The 27,281-nt window shown below is 45.6% G+C and overlaps 1 protein-coding gene across 1 annotated transcript in view; it reads left to right on the top strand.

Moving 5' to 3' along the window:
- atf6 (activating transcription factor 6) overlaps nt 1-27,281 on the top strand; it is a 115,536-nt gene that overhangs the window by 30,862 nt on the left and 57,393 nt on the right. The window contains exons 8-11 of the mRNA XM_039002983.1: nt 12,621-12,806; nt 12,976-13,067; nt 13,595-13,729; nt 23,839-23,937. Coding sequence (XP_038858911.1) covers nt 12,621-12,806; nt 12,976-13,067; nt 13,595-13,729; nt 23,839-23,937 — 512 coding nt within the window. The remainder of the gene's footprint in view (nt 1-12,620; nt 12,807-12,975; nt 13,068-13,594; nt 13,730-23,838; nt 23,938-27,281) is intronic.

The raw sequence follows: 27,281 nt of genomic DNA, 5'->3' as shown, positions 1-27,281 counted from the left end.
CAGTTGTCATCTGTGATCTTTTTTGTTTAGTTTTTTTATCAATTTCAATTGTGCTTCTTTTGCCGTTTGCCTGAATGTATGTGTGTGTGTGTGTGTAATATATGTGTGTATATATCTATCTATATATATATATATATATATATATATATATATATATCTATATATATATATATATATATCTATCTATATATATATATATATATATATACACTGCTCAAAAAAATAAAGGGAACACTTAAACAACACAATGTAACTCCAAGTCAATCACACTTCTGTGAAATCAAGCTGTCCACTTAGGAAGCAACACTGATTGACAATAAATTTCACATGCTGTTGTGCAAATGGAATAGACAAAAGGTGGAAATTATAGGCAATTAGCAAGACACCCCCAATAAAGGAGTGATTCTGCAGGTGGTGACCACAGACCACTTCTCAGTTCCTATGCTTCCTGGCTGATGTTTTGGTCATTATTGAATGCTGGCGGTGCTCTCACTCTAGTGGTAGCATGAGACGGAGTCTACAACCCACACAAGTGGCTCAGGTAGTGCAGCTCATCCAGGATGGCACATCAATGCGAGCTGTGGCAAGAAGGTTTGCTGTGTCTGTCAGCGTAGTGTCCAGAGCATGGAGGCGCTACCAGGAGACAGGCCAGTACATCAGGAGACGTGGAGGAGGCCGTAGGAGGGCAACAACCCAGCAGCAGGACCGCTACCTCCGCCTTTGTGCAAGGAGGAGCACTGCCAGAGCCCTGCAAAATGACCTCCAGCAGGCCACAAATGTGCATGTGTCAGCATATGGTCTCACAAGGGGTCTGAGGATCTCATCTCGGTACCTAATGGCAGTCAGGCTACCTCAGTCAGGCTACCTCTGATCTCATCTCTGGTCTGGTTGAGGTGGGGGTCTGGTGCGGGGGTAGTAGGCTGGGCCCGGTCCGGTCTGGCTAAGCCGATGGAAGTGGTGATGCTCTGGTGGTGGGTGGGGCCTGTGGGGTGCGCTGGGTCTGGTGGTGCGTTGAGGGGGCCTGGGGCTCCTTGGTGGTGCAGTGGTCTGGTAGGGGTCGTGGGTGAAGGTGGGTCAGTGGGGGTGTTAGGGGCTGCTGCTTCTCTCTAGGAGTCTCTACAGTCTGTTCTCTGTGCTGCAGCACTCTCTTGATGACAGACAACTCCTTTTCCATCTCCTCCTTTACCTGCACCAGCTCTCTCCTCATGGTGACCTTTACCTCCTCCAGCGCTGTGGTAAGGCTCTCTTCTCATGGTACCTTTACCTCCTCCAGCGCTGTGGTATGGCTCTCTCCTCATGGTGACCTTTACCTCCTCAAGAGCTGTGGTAAGGCTCTCTCCTCATGGTGACCTTTACCTCCTCCAGAGCTGTGGTAAGGCTCTCTTCTCATGGTACCTTTACCTCCTCCAGCGCTGTGGTATGGCTCTCTCCTCATGGTGACCTTTACCTCCTCAAGAGCTGTGGTAAGGCTCTCTCCTCATGGTGACCTTTACCTCCTCCAGAGCTGTGGTAAGGCTCTCTTCTCATGGTACCTTTACCTCCTCCAGCGCTGTGGTAAGACTCTCTCCTCATGGTGGCCTTTACCTCCTCAAGAGCTGTGGTAAGACTCTCTCCTCATGGTGGCCTTTACCTCCTCAAGAGCTGTGGTAAGGCTCTCTCCTCATGGTGACCTTTACCTCCTCCAGAGCTGTGGTAAGGCTCTCTTCTCATGGTACCTTTACCTCCTCCAGCACTCGGGTAAGACTCTCTCCTCATGGTGGCCTTTACCTCCTCAAGAGCTGTGGTAAGGCTCTCTCCTCATGGTGACCTTTACCTCCTCCAGAGCTGTGGTAAGACTCTCTCCTCATGGTGACTTTTACCTCCTCCAGCGCTGTGGTAAGACTCTCTCCTCATGGTGACCTTTACCTCCTCCAGAGCTGTGATAAGGCTCTCTCCTCATGGTGACCTTTACCTCCTCCAGCGCTGTGGTAAGACTCTCTCCTCATGGTGACCTTTACCTCCTCCAGCGCTGTGGTAAGACTCTCTCCTCATGGTGACCTTTACCTCCTCCAGCGCTGTGGTAAGACTCTCTCCTCATGGTGACCTTTACCTCCTCCAGAGCTGTGGTAAGACTCTCTCCTCATGGTGGCCTTTACCTCCTCCAGCGCTGTCCTGGCTCTGGTGGTTGTAGGCAGGCAGGGGGGAGGATAGTTCTGCTGTTGAGGTGCCTGAGGTGAGGGGAGAGGTCGGGGTGCTGTCCTTGTCTTTTTTGGTTTCCGCTATCTTCCTTGGGGTGGGGAAGTCCTGCATTAAAGAGCTGAGTGCAGCCTCACTGCCCTGGACCATGACAGTACCGTCAGAAACCTGTTTTCCTGGTCCTTCTCACTGTCCTCAAAAATGTGGATTTGCCTTCCCTTGCAGATGCCTTTCTTTGTGGTTATAGCTGAAATGCCTGGTTACAGCTGTATGCCAGGCAGTAGTGTGGTCTGTGTAAAATAACAGGTTTGTAACAGTCCTGTTTTGTGAGCAGTCGGCAAACAAAGAGTCTGGGTTCTCCCTCCGAATTCTGTGTTTAAAATTGATTCATCCCTTCTCTGATTTCTGCTGGAAGGTTTAATTTTTTTAAAGGGGGGAGGAGTCTCTCAGTCTCTGCTGCTGCTGCTGCTGCTCACTGCCTCAGTGGCCACATTGCTATGGTTACCACCAGTAAACAGTTGGAGCTAGATGGTAAACTGGTTGACAGATTTGAATGTATAATCTCTCTCTGTCCCCCCCTCTCTCTCTCTCGCTCTGTTTTGCTTTTAGCCCTATGTTTTACAATATAATGATGTCGCTTTGAATGAGAGCATTTTCCAAATGACTATAATGTAAAATGTTGTGTAAATGATAGTGGAGTCCTCATCATACCAGGGCTAGAGCCCTGCACTGGCAGGAGTTTTAACATTACCCATACCTGCCACGTTCAGGCCCTACTCTACCCAGGCCCGATTGCTTCTGCCTGAAACCCGAATCCAAAATCAGAAATAACTTCCTCTGTTAGTAAATCCATGAGCTGCTCCTCTGTCTGTCACTCTCTCCCTGCGCTCAGCTCGCTCTGCTCTGTGAGTAACCGTAGCAACGACTCCGCTTGGGCTGCTCTGCTCACTCTAAACGGGCTGCTCTGTGAGTAACCGTAGCAACGGTCACTCTAAACGGGCTGCTCTGTGAAATAATCTCTCCTGTCTTATATTTGACAAGGCTGAAGCACTTCTGACACCATGTGATGATCTTAGTCATTTGACTGTACAATAGAGCAGCTTCTAAATATTAGTGATACCCTGCCCGTACCTTAGTTATTGATGAAGAAAACATGTGTAATATCGGGGCCTGTTGGGTAGCAGAGCTCTGATCAGGACTCTACAGTGCGACCATTTAACTCACATATGCGCTTAAATATTTTGCTGTGCAACCTAGAATTTTTATTTTGCTTTTAATATTTACAAATATTTCTCATTGTGCTCCTAAATGTATTTTTGTGCACCTAAATCTTATTTTTGTGCACCTAAACTTACATGTGAAAGTAGAGCCCTGTATATTGTTAGTGGAATTACTCTTAAGAAACCACGAGCTAATGACTCATAAGAAACCACGAGCTAATGACTCATAAGAAACCACGAGCTAATGACTCATAATGAACCACGAGCTAATGACTCATAATGAACCACGAGCTAATGACTCATAATGAACCACGAGCTAATGACTCATATGAACCACGAGCTAATGACTCATATGAACCACGAGCTAATGACTCATATGAACCACGAGCTAATGACTCATAAGAAACCACGAGCTAATGACTCATAATGAACCACGAGCTAATGACTCATAATGAACCACGAGCTAATGACTCATAATGAACCGAGCTAATGACTCATATGAACCACGAGCTAATGACTCATATGAACCACGAGCTAATGACTCATATGAACCACAAGCTAATGACTCATATGAACCACGAGCTAATGACTCATATGAACCACGAGCTAATGACTCATAAGAAACCACGGGCTAATGACTCATAAGAAACCACGAGCTAATGACTCATAAGAAACCACGAGCTAATGACTCATAAGAAACCACGAGCTAATGACTCATAAGAAACCACGAGCTAATGACTCATAAGAAACCACGAGCTAATGACTCAGAGTTATAATAGTAGAATACACAAGGTGTAATTTCAATATTTGGTTTTCAACAGTTTAGCTTAGGGCCCCCAAAAGACTTGGTGTCTCTGACTGCATTTGTAGGTATGGATGTGGGTACGCAGACCTGCGAGCCATTGTGTGCCCCTCATGATGAGTTACGATTCTTTTGTGGTCCCCATCTCCATCAAAGTTGCCCATCCCTGCTCTGGAGGAATAACCTAGACAACCCTCTCTGTTATCTCTTATGCCAGTCCAGTCCACTGAAGGATTGCTGTTGACATTAACATGGAACGTTAACCCAGCAATATTTCTCCAGTTGTTGTTTTTATGAATGGTAATGGTTAACCTCGGACTGTGCAAACACAGCTCTGAAACAGCTGAGTGGAGACGAGGACTGGGAGTGTCTGGTCTGGTAGTTAAATAATCATGATGGAGTCTGGAGAGGAGGAGTCTGGAGAGGAGGAGTCTGGAGAGGAGGAGTCTGGAGAGGAGGAGTCTGGAGAGAGAGCATTGACCAGGAATGCCGCCGAGCTAGAAGAGGCCAAAACAAACCAGCCACTCAGGCCGTTTTACAAACCTGACAGAGTCAAGAGTGGTTTCATTGTGAGAAGAGCATCAAAACCAGGCCCAGGTTTTTGGAGCTGAAATAATAAACCAGAATATCACTCGGGATAAATAGTCCATCCATGGTTCCAGAGAATTAACACGTATTTTAACTCTGTTTGTCAGATATTTTTATACGCTGAAAAGCTGTGGTAAATGGTTTAGCTGTGTCTGTTGTGTTAGGCCAGGTGTGCTGCCTTAGACTTTTTGCTTTTTGCATGACTCAGCCGCCTTGGCCCACACAAAGCAGTTGAGCCGTGTGTGTGTGTGTGTTTTGACCCATCGCAGCTGTTTTGACTGTGTCGTTGTGGTTTGGCCACAGCACGGTGGTTTGAGTGATCAGTTAACCGCGTGGTCTACTTCAGGCAGGTGTTTGAGTGTGTTTACGTCAGTGCCAGTCTGTGTTTGAGCTGTGAGAGTGTTTGTGTGTACCGTGAATTCGGAAAGTATTCAGACTCCTTGACTTTTTCCACATTTTGTTACATGAGAGCCTTATTCTAAAATTGAAAATGTTTTGTTTTTTCCCCCTCATCAATCTACACGCAATACCCCATTATGACAAAGCAAAAAAAGTTTTGGGGACATTTTGGCACGTTTTAAAAATAAAAAACTGAAATATCACATTTACATACAGTACCGTTCAAAAGTTTGGGGTCACTTAGAAATGTTTTTGAAAGAAAAGCAATTTTTTTGTCTGTTTAAAATAACATCAAATTGATCAGAAATACAGTGTAGACATTGTTAATGTTGTAAATGACTATTGTAGCTGGAAATGGATGATTTTTTAAATGGAATATCTACATAGGCGTACAGAGGCCCATTATCAGCAACCATCACTCCTGTGTCCCAATGGCACGTTGTGTTTGCTAATACAAGTTTATCATTTTAAAAGGCTAATTGATCATTAGAAAACCCTTTTGCAATTATGTTAGCACAGCTGAAAACTGTTGTCCTGATTTAATGAAGCAATAAAACTGGCCTTCTTTAGACTAATTGAGTATCTGGAGCATCAGCATTTGTGGGCTCGATTACAGGCTCAAAATGGCCAGAAACAAAGCACTTTCTTCTGAAACTTGTAAGTCTATTCTTGTTCTGAGAAATTAAGGCTATTCCATGGGAGAAATTGCCAATAAACTGAAGATCGCGTACAACGCTGTGTACTACTCCCTTCACAGAACAGCGCAAACTGTGTTTAACCAGAATAGAAAGAGGAGTGGGAGGCCCCGGTGCACCACTGAGCAAGAGGACAAGTACATTAGTGTCTAGTTTGTCCTCAACTGGCATCTTCATGAAATAGCACCCGCAAAACATCAGTCTCAACGTCAACAGTGAAGAGGCGACTCCGGGATGCTGGTCTTCTAGCTCTGTCAGGTTGGATGGGGTGTTTCGCTGCACAGGTATTTTCAGGTCTCTCCAGAGATGTTCGGTCGGGTTCAAGTCCGGTCTCTGGCTGGGTCACTCAAGGATATTCAGTGGCAGGTTTCCTCCAGACATGACGCTTGGCATTCAGGCCAAAGAGTTTAATCTGGGTTTCATCAGACCAGAGAATCTTGTTTCTCATGGTCTGAGAGTCCTTTAGGTGACTTTTGGCAAACTCCAAGCGTGCTGTCATGTGCCTTTTACTGGGGAGTGTCTTCCGTCTGGCCACTCAACCATAAAGGCCTGATTGGTGGAGTGCTGCAGAGATGGTTGTCCTTCTGAAGGTTCTCCCTTCTCCACAGTGGAACTCTGGAGCTCTGTCAGAGTGACCATTGGGTTCTTGGTCACCTCCCTGACCAAGGCCCTTCTCCCCTGATTGCTTAGTTTGGCTGGGCAGCTGGCTCTAGGAAGAGTCTTGGTGGTTCCAAACTTCTTCCATTTAAGAATGATGGAGGCCACTGTGTTCTTGGGAACCTTCAATGCTGCAGACATTCTTTGGTACCCTTCCAAAGATATGTGCCTCGACACAATACTGTCTCGGAGCTCTACGGACAATTCCTTCGACTTCATGGCTTGGTATTTGCTCTGACATGCACTGTCAACTGTGGGACCTTATATAGACAGGTGTGTGCCTTTCCAAATCATGTCCAATCAATTGAATTTACCACAGTTGGACTCCAATCAAGTTGTAGAAACATTTCAAGGATGATCAATGAAACAGGATGCACCGGAGCTCAATTTCGAGTCTCATAGCAAAGGATCTGAATAATTATGTAAATAAGGTATTTCTGTTTTTATTTTTAATACATTTGCAAACAAAACCTGTTTTCGCTTTGTCATTATGGGGTTTTGTTTGTAGAATGATGAGGAATTAAAAAAATAGATTCCATTTTAGAATAAGGCTGTAAAGTAACAACATTTGTAAAAGGTGAAGGGGTCTAAATACTTTCCGAATGCACTGTTTGTAAATGTGAGGATGTGAAAAGCTAAATATTGGGACAGGTGTCGAGTAGAGTGGGGATTTGGCAAAGCTGGAAAAACGGAGCTATTTGTAAAATAATATGCTCAGATTTCCTTTGAGATTTTCTGCTACGTTCTGGGCTGTAAATCATTACACTACAGGTCCCGGGGAAGCCCCCAACACGGGTAGACACCAGGCCAGGGGAGGATGCTGTGATCCTGGGTACGATGTGTATCCAGATGCTGGCCTGTGGAAACACTTGTCACTTAAACCTTTTTAACGTCCCCTCGTAAACTAAAGACATTTTTTCATCTTACTTGTTAAAAGATCTCAATTTTGAAGGGTTAACGGATCATCACACACTTCCTCCTGAATTAACCTCTGACCTCTTGAGGTGACCTGAATGGAAAGAACAGTCCTGAACAACACCAGGGTGGTCAGCTGATCAAGAAACAGGCTCTGTGGTACTTCTGTTTATTTCCCTCTGACTTGTCTCGTGTGCCAAACCTCAAAACGTGAGTCTTATGAATCGAGAATTCAAGATAAGGTGCTGGGAAGCGGTTGAGGTTCAGGCTACCAACTGAAGGCAGTTGGAATCTATCAGCGAAAAGTTACCAGGCCTGCCAGTGGCACTCAACCCAACCCCCCCCCCCCCCCCCCCCTTACCGGTTCTGTTGATGTGGCAATGGAACCAGAGCCCACCCCGTGTCTTGGTAACCTCTGTCTCCCGGCGTTCCCAGGCCCTGGTGGTGGCACGGATCCCAGATCTGGGCCGGGAGGACAGAGCGGGAGAGTTTCTCAGGAGACGGAATACAAACAGTTATGGAGCTGTCATCTCTCCTCCTCTCGTCTGCTCTCCGGATCCAAATAACTTAATCAACCAGCTGGTCCATTAGAGCCAGTGTCTTACAGGCTTACTGCTGCTGGGGGGGAGAGGGTTGCAGGCAGGTTTCTGGGAGGGGATGTGTTTAGCTGTCATTCACACACATGGGGGAAGTGTGTGTTTGGGTTAGGATGATTGAGTGTTGATTTAAATCCTCGGGATAAGAGGTGATGTTCAGGACGATAAGGGTTAAGATTCTCCGGCTAAAAGTTTTTTACTGGGACAAATGACATTTTATTTCTAGTGTGTGTATGTGGCCTAACTCTAACCTCTGATAGTAGTCCCTCCAGCTGTCTCTTCAAGATGCCGTTCTGGTTCTTTGGCGCCTGGTTCTCAGACAGAGCCATCTCTCAGATAGGCTAAAGTGTTTAAAGCTTCAACTTCGAAAGAGTATATTCACTGGCTATACCAAACATTATACACTGCTCAAAAAAATAAAGGGAACACTTAAACAACACAATGTAACTCCAAGTCAATCACACTTCTGTGAAATCAAACTGTCCACTTAGGAAGCAACACTGATTGACAATAAATTTCACATGCTGTTGTGCAAATGGAATAGACAACAGATGGAAATTATAGGCAATTAGCAAGACACCCCCAATAAAGGAGTGGTTCTGCAGGTGGTGACCACAGACCACTTCTCAGTTCCTATGCTTCCTGGCTGATGTTTTGGTCACTTTTGAATGCTGGCGGTGCTTTCACTCTAGTGGTAGCATGAGACGGAGTCTACAACCCACACAAGTGGCTCAGGTAGTGCAGCTCATCCAGGATGGCACATCAATGCGAGCTGTGGCAAGAAGGTTTGCTGTGTCTGTCAGCGTAGTGTCCAGAGCATGGAGGCGCTACCAGGAGACAGGCCAGTACATCAGGAGATGTGCCAGAGCCCTGCAAAATGACCTCCAGCAGGCCACAAATGTGGCATGCTGTGTTGCCGGGGGAACCGTTTACGATGTCACATGTCTTAGATGTCTGTTTATTATTTTCTGCTGCAGAGAGCGGTAGCCATCAGCGAGCGGTAGCCATCAGCAAGCGGTAGCCATCAGCAAGCGGTAGCCATCAAAGGCTAAATAATTATCCCAGGAAATGAAGTAGAGCAAGGCTAGCTTTTATGTTAACCCCACCTTCTTTCCATTCACTCTCTCTCGCTTTCTGTCGCTCCTTTCCCACCCACTCTCTTCTCACACATCCCCCTCTCTTCTCCTATGGTTCTCACTCTTTATTTTAAGGAGCCACATTCCTGAGTGATGCTCACTGGTGTTCTGTGCCAGATCCCCCCTCTCTCTCTCTCTTTCTCCCGGACTATGAGTGCTCATGGGTACGTCATCCTTTGCCACCTGTTTTAGTCCAGCTGATAAATCAGATGATATGAATGATGAAATGCCCTTCTCCTGTTGACACAACCACCCCAGAGAACTACAACCACCCCAGAGAACTAGAACCACCCCAGAGAACTAGAACCACCCCAGAGAACTAGAACCACCCCAGAGAACTAGAACCACCCCAGAGAACTAGAACCACCCCAGAGAACTAGAACCACCCTCCTGCTGAGTACTAACCTTAATCCACAGACCAACAGGTGCTTGGGACAGAAGGTCCCCAGGGCACTCACAGATCAAACCTTTTTTCTAACGAATGTCGTTTTTTTACCCTTTCATCATGATGTTTACACTTTTCATTTCAATCAGCTGTGATACGGGACTGGGATGGAAGTAAACTAGGTAGAAATGTCAATGAAACAAAGTTACGGGGGGTGCATTGCAACGAACAGGCAGAACATAACGCTCACCTGCAGGTCAGCGTTGGATTTCTTAACACTCTTAACGGGAGATTACATGGATCTCCACACTAAAATAACCCTAGTTGCAACGAAAAGAACAGCGGGATAGAGTAAACTATTTAGACCAGCTGATCTGACGTTGTCACGGTGTCAAGCCGGCTTGATACTCCAAAATGGTCCGAAATGGTCGTTGTCTGTGTTCACTCGGCCCGCCCCAATGAAGTAACATCCTATCAGGAACAACCAAATCAAAATAGGAAAAAGAGAAATAGAAGAATATAACTGAAATGTAATTATTCAACTGGAAATGTAGCCTATCAAGCTTTGAAAAACTACAAACCTCAAATTTCCCACTTCCTGGTTGGATTTTTCTCAGGTTTTCGCCTGCCATATGAGTTATGTTATACACAGACATCATTCAAACAATTTTAGAAACTTCAGAGTGTTTTTTATCCAATACTACTAATAATATGCATATATTAGCATCTGGGACAGAGTAGCAGGCAGTTTACTCTGGGCACGCTTTTCATGCAAAAGTGAAAATGCTGCCACCTATCCCAAACAGGTTAAAGAAACTAAATGTGCTACTCTGCATCTCTGCTAAATGTGAGTTGTATTTAGTAAATGTTATTGTTTGCTTTTCTAATGTCTACCAACATTGCCAGCTAAAATAGTTAGACAAGCTAACTACAAGGCTAGTTATGAGGTTGGGAGATTGGGAACCTATCTGGGCTAGCTAAATGAAGCCAAATTCATAAAATTGCTAGGTGGCTAGTAGTATTACAGATTTTATTAGTACATTTTTTTCAACGGGAAGAATTTGATGTGGGTACAGGCCCCTGTGGCCATGATGCCTCTGAGCCTAACCACCAGCTCATCACACATACACAATCACGCCAAGCTGTATGTTTTGTTTTTCAAAGCGATTAACAGTTATTTAAAAAAATAAATAATAATAATGATCATTTCATTTGTAGAACTTTAACCACATAGAGTCGATGTCCATGCCACAGCAGAAATCGTATTAGTATAATAATACAAATCCCCATAAAAATCTGTCTGTTTTAAATAACTGTATTAGAATACAAGATAATTTGAGGAAAAAATACAACACAATCACCATTTAGTTTCAGTTATACCATGGCATTGTTGAATAATCGTTTCTGATTGGCTTGAAGGGCATTCTAGAGCATGCATAATTTCCCTATAATGCACGGAATATTAGCAAGGTAGAATTCAGTGGCTGTAGTTCATTCTTACTGTTCTATTGAGCTGCTTTTGAAAGCAAAAGTTTAATTGAAAACATAATTAAATTCATATTAGCAAGCTAGGACTGATGGCTTGGTTAGCTAAACTAGCAAGTCTGTTTGGTTACCAGGGCAACTACTGTATCTATCTAGTAAACTTGCATGCTACTTCAGTGAATGTTGAACACATTTCTACCTGCAAATGAACACATTTGTTGCAGATAAATGTGTAAAATTTAATTATAGCCATGGTATGAAAGGGATAATTAACTCGGGGCTCTATGCGTTCTGTGGAAAATGCACAGCATACACTGCAACTCAGTGGAAGGTCAGTTTCACTCCGCTAGCACGTCGTGGAACACACCTTCCACGTAGGTCGTTCATTATTTTTCAGAGAACGCATAACCCTCGTTGATTATCCCTTACATGTCAAGAGAGAAATCGGTGGACTAAACCCCGACATCTGCTTTAGGGAGAGGTAAATCGGTGGACTAAACCCCGACATCCGCTTTAGGGAGAGGTAAATCGGTGGACTAAACCCCGACATCCGCTTTAGGGAGAGGTAAATCGGTGGACTAAACCCCGACATCTGCTTTAGGGAGAGGTAAATCGGTGGACTAAACCCCAACATCTGCTTTAGGGAGAGGTAAATCGGTGGACTAAACCCCGACATCCGCTTTAGGGAGAGGTAAATCGGTGGACTAAACCCCGACATCCGCTTCAGGGAGAGGTAAATCGGTGGACTAAACCCCAACATCTGCTTTAGGGGGAGAGAAATCGGTGGACTAAACCCCGACATCCGCTTCAGGGAGAGGTAAATCGGTGGACTAAACCCCGACATCTGCTTTAGGGAGAGGTAAATCGGTGGACTAAACCCTGACATCCGCTTTAGGGAGAGGTAAATCGGTGGACTAAACCCCGACATCTGCTTTAGGGAGAGGTAAATTGGTGGACTAAACCCGACATCTGCTTTAGGGAGAGGTAAATTGGTGGACTAAACCCCGACATCCGCTTTAGGGAGAGGTAAATCGGTGGACTAAACCCCGACATCCGCTTTAGGGAGAGGTAAATCGGTGGACTAAACCCCGACATCTGCTTTAGGGAGAGGTAAATCGGTGGACTAAACCCCGACATCTGCTTTAGGGAGAGATAAATCGGTGGACTAAACCCCGACATCTGCTTTAGGGAGAGATAAATCGGTGGACTAAACCCCGACATCTGCTTTAGGGAGAGGTAAATCGGTGGACTAAACCCCGACATCCGCTTTAGGGAGAGGTAAATTGGTGGACTAAACCCCGACATCTGCTTTAGGGAGAGGTAAATCGGTGGACTAAACCCCGACATCTGCTTTAGGGAGAGATAAATCGGTGGACTAAACCCCGACATCTGCTTTAGGGAGAGGTAAATCGGTGGCCAATAATGGGAGATCAGCTTTGCGGATGATTTCAGCATATATTGATGGTTTAACGACAGATCAGATGGCGATAATCTGGTGGCCATCAAATGGCCCGTATAGGCTAACGTCTCTCGCTCTCTCTCTCTTCATCCCCGCTCTCTCCTCCAGTCGAAGGTGTCCCAGCGGCAGCAGAGGATGATAAAGAACAGGGAGTCAGCGTTTCAGTCCCGTAAGAAGAAGAAGGAGTACCTGCTGACGCTGGAGGTCCGTCTCAAGATGGCGCTGTCTGAGAACCAGCTGCTCAAGGACGAGAACGGCACCCTGAAGAGACAGCTGGAGGGACTACTGTCAGAGGTCAGAGTTAGGCCACAAACACCTGTCAACTATATTAAACAGTTTAGAGAAAATGTTTTCTGGGCCAGGCTGGGAGTGGATGTGTGATGTAATGATGCGTTTCCTGTGATATAATGTGATGATGCGTTTCCTGTGATATAATGTGATGATGCGTTTCCTATTCTTGTAGAACACGGTTCTGAAGACCAGTGCTCCTAAGAGGCGGGCCATTTGTCTCATGGTTGTGCTGGTGTTCCTCATGCTCAATGTTGGACCAATGAGGTGAGTCTGCCTGGGACTGAGGTGAGTCTGCCTGGGACTGAGGTGAGTCTGCCTGGGACTGAGGTGAGTCTGCCTGGGACTGAGGTGAGTCTGCCTGGGACTGAGGTGAGTCTGCCTGGGACTGAGGTGAGTCTGCCTGGGACTGAGGTGAGTCTGCCTGGGACTGAGGTGAGTCTGCCTGGGACTGAGGTGAGTCTGCCTGGGACTGAGGTGAGTCTCTCTCATTCTACCACAGTGTGCACTTGTTTATTCCCACTGCAATGCCTTTGAAAAGGTCAGGGGGAGTGAGCAAGTGCCCACTTCTGGGACTGAGAGAAGGGTAGAAAATCATATCGTAGCCTGTGTTCACCAAACAGTTGGATCATTGATTTCAGCCTTTTTTACTCAGGGGTTTTTGATCATGTCTTTCTTTCTTTTTCTCCTCTCTCTGTCTCCATCTCTCTCTCTCTCCATCTCTCTTCTACCATACTCTCCCCTTCCCTATCTCTCCCCTTCTCCCACCCTCTCCCTGTCCCGTCCTGCTTCAGTTTGTTTGAAGGTGGCCGTGGCTCTAAACTCCAGGCTGGCTCTATGCACAGCGGCAGACATCTGCTGGACTTCTCCCAAGAGACAGAGACCCCGGTGGGCCCCGAATCCCTCCAGACCACCCCTCCGACCCACAGGTAATGACCTAACTCAGCATCACCACACACCTGGCTGTGGCGGACATGCTGCATGTCATAAACCTGCCTCCGCTTCACTCTGCACTTTAACTATGTTTATACTACGCACGCACGCACGCACGCACGCACGCACGCACGCACACACGCACACACGCACACACGCACACACGCACACACACACACACACACGGCAGTGTACGTCAGTGTTGTCCAGGTCAGGATATTCTGAACACCCGCTCACTTAACCCGGAAGCCAGCTGCACCAATGTGTCGGAGGAAACGCCGTTCAACTGACAACTGAAGTCAGCCTGCAGGCGCCCGGCCCGCCACAAGGAGTCGCTAGAGAGCGATGAGCCAAGTAAAGCCCCCCCGGCCAAACCCTCCCCTAACCCGGACGACGCTGGGCCAATTGTGCGTCGCCCTATGAGACTCCCGGTCACGGCCGGTAATGACACAGCCTGGGATCGAACCCCAGGCTGTAGTGACGCCGCAACACTGTGATGCAGTGCCTTAGACTGTTTTTCTATCTCAGTTTCGTGGACCAGGGCCAGAACTTGGGACGTTGCTGGCTTGTCTCTGAGATGGTTGGTTACCTGACACTAATTTTGTATATTTGCTGATCCCATGTATTAAAACAAAGTTTAAAAACACTGTCTTAGAACAGATCAGACTCCATGTTCCACTGTAAGATGACCACGGTGGGTCTGGAGAGGTAGAGACTGGGTTGGTCTGGACTGGAGAGGTAGAGACTGGGTTGGGTTGACCAGGTCTGGAGAGGTAGAGACTGGGTTGGGTTGACCAGGTCTGGAGAGGTAGAGACTGGGTTGGGTTGACCAGGACTGGAGAGGTAGAGACTGGGTTGGGTTGACCAGGACTGGAGAGGTAGAGACTGGGTTGGGTTGACCAGGACTGGAGAGGTAGAGACTGGGTTGGGTTGACCAGGACTGGAGAGGTAGAGACTGGGTTGGGTTGGTCTGGACTGGAGAGGTAGAGACTGGGTTGGGTTGACCAGGACTGGAGAGGTAGAGACTGGGTTGGGTTGACCAGGACTGGACTGGAGAGGTAGAGACTGGGTTGGGTTGACCAGGACTGGAGAGGTAGAGACTGGGTTGGGTTGACCAGGACTGGAGAGGTAGAGACTGGGTTGGGTTGACCAGGACTGGAGAGGTAGAGACTGGGTTGGGTTGACCAGGACTGGAGAGGTAGAGACTGGGTTGGTCTGGACTGGACTGGAGAGGTAGAGACTGGGTTGGGTTGACCAGGACTGGAGAGGTAGAGACTGGGTTGGGTTGACCTGGACTGGAGAGGTAGAGACTGGGTTGGGTTGACCTGGACTGGAGAGGTAGAGACTGGGTTGGGTTGACCTGGACTGGAGAGGTAGAGACTGGGTTGGGTTGACCTGGACTGGAGAGGTAGAGACTGGGTTGGGTTGACCTGGACTGGAGAGGTAGAGACTGGGTTGGGTTGACCTGGACTGGAGAGGTAGAGACTGGGTTGGGTTGACCAGGACTGGACTGGAGAGGTAGAGACTGGGTTGGGTTGACCAGGACTGGAGAGGTAGAGACTGGGTTGGGTTGACCAGGACTGGAGAGGTAGAGACTGGGTTGGGTTGACCAGGACTGGAGAGGTAGAGACTGGGTTGACCAGGACTGGAGAGGTAGAGACTGGGTTGGGTTGACCAGGACTGGAGAGGTAGAGACTGGGTTGGGTTGACCTGGACTGGAGAGGTAGAGACTGGGTTGGGTTGACCTGGACTGGAGAGGTAGAGACTGGGTTGGGTTGACCTGGACTGGAGAGGTAGAGACTGGGTTGGGTTGACCTGGACTGGAGAGGTAGAGACTGGGTTGACCTGGACTGGAGAGGTAGAGACTGGGTTGGGTTGGTCTGGACTGGAGAGGTAGAGACTGGGTTGGGTTGGTCTGGACTGGAGAGGTAGAGACTGGGTTGGGTTGGTCTGGACTGGAGAGGGGGAGGTAGAGGCTGGGTTGGGTTGGTCTGGACTGGAGAGGGGGAGGTAGAGGCTGGGTTGGGTTGACCTGGACTGGAGAGGTAGAGACTGGGTTGGGTTGACCAGGACTGGAGAGGTAGAGACTGGGTTGGGTTGACCAGGACTGGAGAGGTAGAGACTGGGTTGGGTTGATCTGGACTGGACTGGAGAGGTAGAGACTGGGTTGGGTTGACCAGGACTGGACTGGAGAGGTAGAGACTGGGTTGGGTTGATCTGGACTGGAGAGGTAGAGACTGGGTTGGGTTGACCAGGACTGGAGAGGTAGAGACTGGGTTGGGTTGACCTGGACTGGAGAGGTAGAGACTGGGTTGGGTTGACCTGGACTGGAGAGGTAGAGACTGGGTTGGGTTGGTCTGGACTGGAGAGGTAGAGACTGGGTTGGGTTGGGTTGGTCTGGACTGGAGAGGTAGAGACTGGGTTGGGTTGACCAGGACTGGAGAGGTAGAGACTGGGTTGACTGGACTGGAGAGGTAGAGGCTGAGTTGGGTTGACCAGGACTGGAGAGGTAGAGACTGGGTTGGGTTGACCAGGACTAGAGAGGGGGAGAAAGATGCTGGGTTGGGTTGACCAGGACTGGAGAGGGGGAGGTAGAGGCTGGATTGACCTGGACTGGAGAGTTGGAGGTAGAGGAAGAGGCTGGGTTAGGTTGACCTGGACTGGAGAGGGGGAGGTAGAGGTAGAGGTAGAGGCTGGGTTAGGTTGACCTGGACTGGAGAGGGGGAGGTAGAGGTAGAGGCTGGGTTTGGGGGATAGGAGGCAGTGCATTTACTAGTTAGGGTTTGTTGTACGGAGGGGTTATCGATATTTTTTGGTTAACGCGACATCGGTCCTTGGGCCTCATTTGTAAATTACTTCAATAACATGCGGCTTTGATGTGTCGGCAGGTTTTTTTGTGTTTTTCGCCATTAGCTGTTGCTGAAGCAGCAGCTACTCTTCCTGGGGTCCACACAGAACATAAAACATGACATAAAACAGAACATTAATAGACGAGAACAGCTTGAGGACTCAACTACAAAAATGTAATAAACAGTGCATTCGGAAAGTATTTCAGACCCCTTCACTTTTTCCACATTTTATTACATTACAGACTTATTCTAAAATGGATTAAATAAATTGTCCTCATCATTCTACACACAATACCCCATAATGACAAAGCCAAAACAGGTTTTTAGAAATGTTTGCAAATTTATAAAAAATGTAAAACAGAAATACCTTATTTACGTAACTATTCAGATCCTTTGCTACGAGACTCGAAATTCAGCTCAGGTGCATCCTGTTTCCATTGATCATCCTTGAGATGTTTCTACAACTTGATTGGAGTCCACCTGTGGTAAATTCAATTGATTGGACATGATTTGGAAAGGCACACCTGTCTGTATAAGGTCCCATAGTTGACAGTGCATGTCTAGGGCTGTTACGTAACTGTATTACTGCCACACCGGCGGTCATAAGCACGGATTGCAGTCACATTCCACGTGACCGTTTAGTCACTGTAGGCTTCACCAAGCTCTGATGCTGCTGATGGTCATTAGTAGCCTACTAAATGTGCTAACTGCCTGGTACTCAGCACTCTATTGTCCCTCTAATTACTCAGACATCAATACAAATGTTTTTGAAAATCTAATCAAACACTTCATGAGCTCATGTTGCACAACATTTCTATAGGCTATGCAATTGCGTGAGAAAACAGAGTGATGGCCTCTATTAAAAAGAGGAGGATCCCATCAGCATTGATAGGCTAGGCTTACTATATTTATTTCGGCAGTTACCCTAGTGGTTAGAGCATTGGGCAGGTAGCCTAGTGGTTAGAGCGTTGGGCCAGTAACAAAAAGCTGCTAGAGCAAATCCCAGAGCTGACAAGGTAAAAATCTGTCGTTCTGCCCCTGAGCAAGGCAGTCAACCCACTGTTCCTAGGCCGTCATTGTAAATAAGAATTTGTTCTTAACTGACTTGCCTATTTAAATAAATAAAAAATAAAATTATTTCTTAATTTTCCTAATATCAAGCACATTGCTTGTCTTTACAACAGGAGTATAGCCTACCTGGCTGGCAAGAAAATGAAGCACTGGGGAAAGCGTTGTCTATTCGCTATGTATTTTATTCCCCTGCCCCATGTTTTGAGACAGGTGCATGATAATGGTCCATTCTAAATCAAAACAAATTTCACACATATATTATTTGGTATACAGTTGAAGTCGGAAGTTTACATACACCTTAGCCAAATACATTTCAACTCAGTTTTTCACAATTCCTGACATTTAACCTCTCTTGGGTATGTGGGACGTTAGCGTCCCACCTCTTCAACAGCCAGTGAAACTGCTGGGCGCCAAATTCAAATACAGAAATACTCATTATAAAAATTCAGAAAACAAAACATATTTTACATAGGTTTAAAGATGAACGTCTTGTGAATCCAACCACGGTGTCAGATTTAAAAAATGCTTTACGGCGAAAGCATACCTTACGATCATTTGAGAACATAGCCCACTAGACAATTCATTATAAACAGTAACCAGCCAAGTAGAACAGAGTCAGAGTCAGAAATAGAGATAAAATGAATCCCTTACCTTTGATGATCTTCATATGGTTGCACTCAGCAGACATTAATTTACTCAATAAATGTTTATTTTGTTCGATAAAGTCTCTTTATATACAAAAACCTCAGTTTTGTTCGCGCGTTTTCTTCAGTAATCCACAGGCTCAAACGCAGTCAAAACAGGAAGACAAAAAAATCCTAATTGTATCCGTAAAGTTCCTAGAAACATGTCAAACGATGTTTATATTCAATCCTCAGGTTGTTTTTAGCCTAAATAATCGATAATATTTCAACCGGACAATAACGTTAATTTAAAAGGTAAACAAGAATTGCTCTCTCTGGCGAGCGCATGAAAAAGCTCTGCGACACTTTAGCGTCCAGTCATTTCGAATGCTCTTATTCCCTCATTTTTCAGAATACAAGCGTGAAACTATTTCTAAAGACTGTTGACATCTAGTGGAAGGCAAACTGCAGTTTGAGTCCTAAGTCAATGGATACTGTAATGGCATTGAATAGAAAACTACCAAACCAACAAACAAAAACATTTCTCAGGTTTTCGCCTGCCAAATCAGTTCTGTTATACTCACAGACACTATTTTAACAGTTTTGGAAACTTTCGAGTGTTTTCTATCCAAATCCACCAGTTATATGCATATCATATCTTCTGGGCCCGAGAAGCAGGCAGTTTAAATTGGGCATACATTTCATCCAAAATTCCGAATGCTGCCCCCTACCGTAGTGAAGTTAATCCAAGGACAAATTCCCAGTCTTAGGTCAGTTAGGATCACCACTTTATTTTAAGAATGTGAAATGTCAGAATAATAGTAGAGAGAATTATTTATTTCAGCTTTTATTTCTTTCATCACATTCCCAGTGGGTCAGAAGTTTACATACACTCAATTAGTATTTGGTAGCATTGCCTTTAAATTGTTTAACTTGGGTCAAACGTTTCGGGTAGCCTTCCACAAGCTTCCCACAATAAGTTGGGTGAATTTTGGCCCATTCCTCCTGACAGAGCTGATGTAACTGAATCAGGTTTGTAGGTCTTCTTGCTCGCACACGCTTTTTCAGTTCTGCCCACACATTTTCTGTAGGATTGAGGTCAGTGCTTTGTGATGGCCACTCCAACACCTTGACTTTGTTGTCCTTAAGCCATTTTGCCACAACTTTGGAAGTATGCTTGGGGTCATTGTCCATTTGAAAGACCCATTTGCGACTAAGCTTCAACTTCCTGACTGATGTCTTGAGATGTTGCTTCAATATATCCACATAATTTTCCTTCGTCATGATGCCATCTATTTTGTGCACCAGTCCCTCCTGCAGCTAAGCACCCCCACAACATGATGCTGCCACCCCCGAGCTTCACGGTTGGGATGATGTTCTTCGGCTTGCAAGCCTCCCCCTTTTTCCTCCAAACATAATGATGGTCATTATGACCAAACAGTTCTATTTTTGTTTCATCAGACCAGAGGACATTTCTCCAAAAAGTACGATCTTTGTCCCCATGTGCAGTTGCAAACCGTAGTCTGGCTTTTTTATGGCGGTTTTGGAGCAGCGGCTTCTTCCTTGCTGAGCGGCCTTTCAGGTTATGTCGATATAGGACTCGTTTTTACTGTGGATATAGATACTTTTGTACCTGTTTCCTCCAGCATCTTCACAAGGTCCTTTGCTGGTGTTCTGGGATTGATTTGCACTTTTCACACCAAAGTATGTTCATCTCTAGGAGACAGAACGCGTCTCCTTCCTGAGCGGTATGACGGCTGCGTGGTCCCATGGTGTTTATACTTGCGTACTATTGTTTGTACAGATGAATGTGGTACCTTCAGGCGTTTGGAAATTCCTCCCAAGGATGAACCAGACTTGTGGAGGTCTACAAAAGGTATTGGTTGTTTTCTTTTGATTTTCCCATGATGTCAAGCAGAGGCAGTGAGTTTGAAGGTAGGCCTTGAAATATATCCAGAGGAACACCTCCAATTGACTCAAATTATGTCAATTAGCCTATGAGAAGCTCCTAAAGCCATGACATAATTTTCGGGAATTTTCCAAGCTGTTTAAAGGCACAGTCAATTTAGTGTATGTAAACTTCTGACCCACTGGAATTGTGATAGATTATTTCACTTATAATTCACTCTGTCTGTAAACAATTGTTGGAAAAATTACTTGTGTCATGCACAAAGTAGATGTCCTAACCAACTTGCCAAAACTGTAGTTTGTAACAAGAAATTTTGTGGAGTGGTTAAAAAACAAGTTTTAAATGACTCCAACCTAAGTGTATGTAAACTTTCGACTTCAACTGTATGTAAAGACATGATTAAATCAGGGATTGTCTCATGGGTGTCAATATTAGCCTATCACTTGTGAATGATATATTATTACTGGTGAATGATGCCCAGCTTGTGTGCAATAAGGCAAGAAGCACATTAAACCGCTTTAAATCTTGTCTGCTAAATGAACTAGCGTAGCCCGCAGCCATATGGCATAGCAAGATCAGGGCCAATTCAGAGTATTCTGTTCTTCTGAAATAGACTACATTTTCTTTATATCATGTTTCTTTAGACCTGTCTAAAATAAATAATGGATTTATTGTGAAGGTGTTGGCTATATTACATGGATTTATTCAATTTTTTTAAATGTAGATGTTCCAAAGGTCTGCATCAGTGTCTTGTAGGCTGTGTTAATTAACGGTCAATTACTGTGAGACCGGCAGTTATTTGCTTAACAATCACCAGCTGCCATAATGTCATGACCGCCACAGCCCTATGCATGTCGGAGTAAAAACCAACCCATGAGGTCGAAGGAATCGTCCGTAAAGCTCAGAGACAGGATTGTGTCGAGGCACAGATCTGGGGAAGGGTACCAACAAAAAAAAGAATGATCCCCCTTTTTCTCCCCAATTTCCTGGTATCCAATTGGTAGTTAGTCTTGTCTCATCGCTGCAACTCCCGTACCGACTCAGGAGAGGCGAAGGTCGAGAGCCGTGCGTCCTCCGAAATGTGTCACTGTGCACTGCGTCCAGCCCGCCACAGGAGTCGCTAGTGCGCGATGGGACAAGGACATCCCTGCCGGCCAAACCCTCCCCTAACCCAGACAACGCTGGGCCAATTGTGCGCCGCCCCATGGGTCTCCCGGTTGCGACAGAGCCTGGACTCAAACCCAGGCTCTGTGCCGTAGACCACTGTGCCACTTGGGAGGCCTCAGGACAACCATCTCTGCAGCTCTCCACCAAGCAGTCCTTTATGGTAGAGTAGATTCACAGACGTTGTTTCTCGTGAACTTAGTTGCCATCTTGCTGCAGTCCTATTTCATCACATCAAGCTCTCTGGGAGAATTGCAAAGCGTTTTTTCAAGTCCTGGACCTCTCTGGTCAGATCGTACATGATTCTACTTGTTGTATCCACCAATATTTGAACAAAGCTCTTAAAGCTTTCCTGCTGTTGTAACAGCTCCTTGTAGAGTCATTTTTGTTGGTTTAAAAGATCTTTCACATGCTCTAGAGAAACATTTTCCTCTGCAGCTTTAGGTGGCATGGTAGCAGAGTCGGCTAAAGTTGGTAGCTATACCACGCAGTTCCAGCCAGGTCCGGTTGCAGGGAAACAGCAACAAGCACCAGGGAATACAGCCACAATTAGCACGAGACGCCACCTCCGTGGTTCACAAGGGCTATCCGTGTCACGGGCTGTGTTCAAGCTGTTTTGGAAAACCCTGCTAGCTTAATAGCTAGGCTAGTAGCTAGCTACGGCAAACAGCTTCAGACGGTTTTTGTCTCGCAGGATCCTGGGACAGATAGTAGTGGTCACAGCAACTGAGGCTAGCCGCATCGCGCGATCCAAAATCAAAAAGTACATAAACCAAACTTTACGAGAAAACACTGTCACAACTTTGCAACAATAAACCGAGGTCTCTCGTTCAGCACACGTCACGCTCTGACGACGTGAGGTCGGTCGTGCCGACCGCGAGCCCTCTTTTGAAAATGTAATTTTTCTGCACAGCTTTCATAGCCTCTCGTGCCTTCTTAAAATGACGGGTCGTAGTATCTGGGCCGATGCGTGAGGCAGGTCACGTTTCATACGAACCATTTCTTCTTCTGTGGTATCACGTTTCTCCCAAGTGCCATTATGCCAGCTCCGGCAGGAAGGAACACATTAGCTGTAACAGGGTGGAGACAGAACTAGGTGGGAGGTTATGAAACGAACCCAGGGGTCCTCTTCAGCAGTTGGACAGGGTTAATACGCACCCCTGCCCTGCGCCCCTCACCCCTGGCTTTGAGTTATAATGCCTTCATATTCTGTTCGCCGTGTTCTGTCTGGCGGAACCGTTGGCAGACCAGACTGTCGAGAAACTGGATCCACTGAGACGAATGCATATAGGCCTAGGGCACGTTAGCTAAGATGGATGGACAGAAAGACTGAGGGGGTAGGTGGAGTTCTGTCGGTCGTCGTCGTGGGTAACGGGGCCCCGAGTCTGCAGGTGGACAGTTGAAACATCATCAGTTCCTAACCACTCACTGCCTCAGTCACCAGGAATTCTCATAGAATTATCGTTGAATCTCCAGCCATTTAATTTTATGTAATTAAATGACGTTTGAGGAAGTAAAAAAAATATATACATTAAGCAGCATGGATTATGGATCCTCATGTAGAGCTTTACATTAGAGGCACGGTAATGAAACCGGATGGAGGAAGATCCATACTATAGAAACCCATTCATCTGTTACCGCCAACTAAAACCTTCCTTCAAGACCTTCTCCAAAGCATCTGTGCCCAATACGCTGGCCTCCCTTCCTGCCTCCCTCCATCCCTGCCTCCCGGCCTCTCTCCCTCCCGGTGTTATGTAAGTTTTCTTTATCTTGGTTGTGATATTCTGTGAGTGTTTAGTCTGGCCCCCATTCCATTTCCATTATTTAGGCTCAGCCCACTCACCGTATTTCAACTCGTCAGTTGTCGAGTTTGCACTTTTCCCTCGTCTTTTCTCTGTGCCATATCTCGGTGTCAGCAGAAGCTTATCCCAGAGTTCTGTTATTGGCAGCGTGATCCCCAAGGTGTCCGTGGTATTCCCCAGCCTGTGACAGACTGTGGACACATTGTATTGAACAGATCAGCACTTGCTGGATGGTACGACTCATCATTTTTAAATTGTCTTCAGACCTAAACGCACGCCCACCGCCAACTCTGCACATGTCAGTCCCATCACAATGCTGCACATGTCAGTTTCACGGCCTAGTTTGGCATACTGTACACGCCGGTATCATTTAACATGGGATTAATGACCTCCATATTGAAGAGTTGCGAGTGTCATTTGGACTCTTAGCTACACTACTCTGTGGGTAGTCTCAGGGCTCCACGTGGCCTTGGTAGGCAGAGGCAGTGCCGTCTTGGTTTCACTCATTACCTCACAGTGGGGAATCTCTCACCTGTATCCAAGAATAGTTTTTTTTTTGCCGCCAAAGTTAAAAGAAATCTTAACTTTTCTCTCATTGTTCTCCCTCTCTGTCTCCCTCTCTGTCTGCGTCTCTCTCCCTGTCTCTGTCTGTCTCCGTTCGTCCGTCCGTCCGTCTGTCTGTCTTAGTTCGGAGGATAAGGCTCTGATGGTGGTGAAGAAGGATCCTCTGTTCTTCGGACCTCCTCCTCCCTGTCTGCCGCCTGTCAACAGGACCAAATGCCTCAGGTCAGTTCTACACGCTGTTTCACTCTGCCCTAGGGTTATATACTGTTTCACTCTGCACTAGGGTTATATACTGTTTCACTCTGCCCTAGGGTTATATACTGTTTCACTCTGCCCTAGGGTTATATACTGTTTCACTCTGCCCTAGGGTTATATACTGTTTCACTCTGCCCTAGGGTTATATACTGTTTCACTCTGCCCTAGGGTTATATACTGTTTCACTCTGCCCTGGGGTTATATACTGTTTCACTCTGCCCTAGGGTTATATACTGTTTCACTCTGCCCCTAGGGTTATATACTGTTTCACTCTGCCCCTAGGGTTATATACTGTTTCACTCTGCCCTAGGGTTATATACTGTTTCACTCTGCTCTAGGGTTATATAATGTTTCACTCTGCCCTAGGGTTATATACTGTTTCACTCTGCCCTAGGGTTATATACTGTTTCACTCTGCCCTAGGGTTATATAATGTTTCACTCTGCCCTAGGGTTATATACTGTTTCACTCTGCCCTAGGGTTATATAATGTTTCACTCTGCCCTAGGGTTATATAATGTTTCACTCTGCCCTAGGGTTATATACTGTTTCACTCTGCCCTAGGGTTATATACTGTTTCACTCTGCCCTAGGGTTATATAATGTTTCACTCTGCCCTAGGGTTATATACTGTTTCACTCTGCCCTAGGGTTATATACTGTTTCACTCTGCCCTAGGGTTATATACTGTTTCACTCTGCCCTAGGGTTATATACTGTTTCACTCTGCCCTAGGGTTATATACTGTTTCACTCTGCCCTAGGGTTATATACTGTTTCACTCTGCTCTAGGGTTATATACTGTTTCACTCTGCTCTAGGGTTAAATACTGTTTCACTCTGCCCTAGGGTTATATACTGTTTCACTCTGCCCTAGGGTTATATACTGTTTCACTCTGCTCTAGGGTTATATACTGTTTCACTCTGCCCTAGGGTTATATACTGTTTCACTCTGCCCTAGGGTTATATACTGTTTCACTCTGCTCTAGGGTTATATACTGTTTCACTCTGCCCTAGGGTTATATACTGTTTCACTCTGCCCTAGGGTTATATACTGTTTCACTCTGCCCTAGGGTTATATACTGTTTCACTCTGCCCTAGGGTTATATACTGTTTCACTCTGCTCTAGGGTTATATACTGTTTCACTCTGCCCTAGGGTTATATACTGTTTCACTCTGCCCTAGGGTTATATACTGTTTCACTCTGCCCTAGGGTTATATACTGTTTCACTCTGCCCTAGGGTTATATACTGTTTCACTCTGCCCTAGGGTTATATACTGTTTCACTCTGCCCTAGGGTTATATACTGTTTCACTCTGCCCTAGAGTTATATACTGTTTCACTCTGCCCTAGGGTTAAATACTGTTTCACTCTGCCCTAGGGTTAAATACTGTTTCACTCTGCCCTAGAGTTATATACTGTTTCACTCTGCCCTAGGGTTATATACTGTTTCACTCTGCCCTAGGGTTATATACTGTTTCACTCTGCCCTAGGGTTATATACTGTTTCACTCTGCCCTAGGGTTATATACTGTTTCACTCTGCCCTAGGGTTATATTCTGTTTCACTCTGCCCTAGGGTTATATACTGTTTCACTCTGCCCTAGGGTTATATACTGTTTCACTCTGCCCTAGGGTTATATACTGTTTCACTCTGCCCTAGGGTTATATACTGTTTCACTCTGCCCTAGGGTTATATACTGTTTCACTCTGCCCTAGGGTTATATACTGTTTCACTCTGCCCTAGGTTTCACTCTGCCCTAGGGTTACATACTGTATTCCCAGTTGAAGGAGCCTCTCACTCTTTATTCCCTCCTGATTCCAACCGGGGTTTCTAAAAAAAAACAACCCTACTTAGTCCCATCTCTAATTCCTCCACATAAAACCAACCCTACTTAGTCCCATCTCTAATTCCTCCACATAAAAACAACCCTACTTAGTCCCATCTCTAATTCCTCCACATAAAAACAACCCTACTTAGTCCCATCTCTAATTCCTCCACATAAAACCAACCCTACTTAGTCCCATCTCTAATTCCTCCACATAAAACCAACCCTACTTAGTCCCATCTCTAATTCCTCCACATAAAAACAACCCTACTTAGTCCCATCTCTAATTCCTCCACATAAAAACAACCCTACTTAGTCCCATCTCTAATTCCTCCACATAAAAACAACCCTACTTAGTCCCATCTCTAATTCCTCCACATTAAAACAACCCTACTTAGTCCCATCTCTAATTCCTCCACATTAAACCAACCCTACTTAGTCCCATCTCTAATTCCTCCACATTAAAACAACCCTACTTAGTCCCATCTCTAATTCCTCCACATTAAACCAACCCTACTTAGTCCCATCTCTAATTCCTCCACATTAAACCAACCCTACTTAGTCCCATCTCTAATTCCTCCACATAAAACCAACCCTACTTAGTCCCATCTCTAATTCCTCCACATAAAAACAACCCTACTTAGTCCCATCTCTAATTCCTCCACATAAAACCAACCCTACTTAGTCCCATCTCTAATTCCTCCACATAAAAACAACCCTACTTAGTCCCATCTCTAATTCCTCCACATAAAAACAACCCTACTTAGTCCCATCTCTAATTCCTCCACATTAAAACAACCCTACTTAGTCCCATCTCTAATTCCTCCACATTAAACCAACCCTACTTAGTCCCATCTCTAATTCCTCCACATTAAACCAACCCTACTTAGTCCCATCTCTAATTCCTCCACATTAAAACAACCCTACTTAGTCCCATCTCTAATTCCTCCACATTAAACCAACCCTACTTAGTCCCATCTCTAATTCCTCCACATGAGGCCTTAAGACTATGTACGCCATTTAAATAACAACATTCTAAACCACAAGATTTAGTAAAGCAATGTCCATATCTGATTCAGGTGAATGAATATCTGTCCTGGTTCTTTTTTCAATCGTTAGATGGAAACCATCTAAGGTTTAGTTTTATGCACGCTCAGAACATTCTGGAGGTTCAGCATTTGGACTCCATATGGACTCTCTTCATCACTGCAGCAAATTGGCTCCCAAGCTTTATGGAACAATTAATCAGATGTAATGTTTCTTTACATGTCATAAAGATATGCCTTCATCCTGAATCCATTTAGATGGCTTTTAAGTCTTTTGTCTTATTGTTGGCTTTAATTAGAGAGAGAGTTTTATCAATTTAAAGTGTTTTATTATTATTAGTACTATCTCAAAGTGCTACAGTGGCTGAATTAAAAATCAAATCCGAGATGTAGACAGAGTAAGGACACAACTTATAGGCTTTAGATGGAGAAACCTATCACAGCA

Source organism: Salvelinus namaycush, chromosome 10 (assembly GCF_016432855.1).
Source record: "Salvelinus namaycush isolate Seneca chromosome 10, SaNama_1.0, whole genome shotgun sequence".
In the NCBI taxonomy this organism is placed as follows: Eukaryota; Metazoa; Chordata; class Actinopteri; order Salmoniformes; family Salmonidae; genus Salvelinus; species Salvelinus namaycush.
This window is presented reverse-complemented; position numbering and strand designations above follow the sequence as displayed.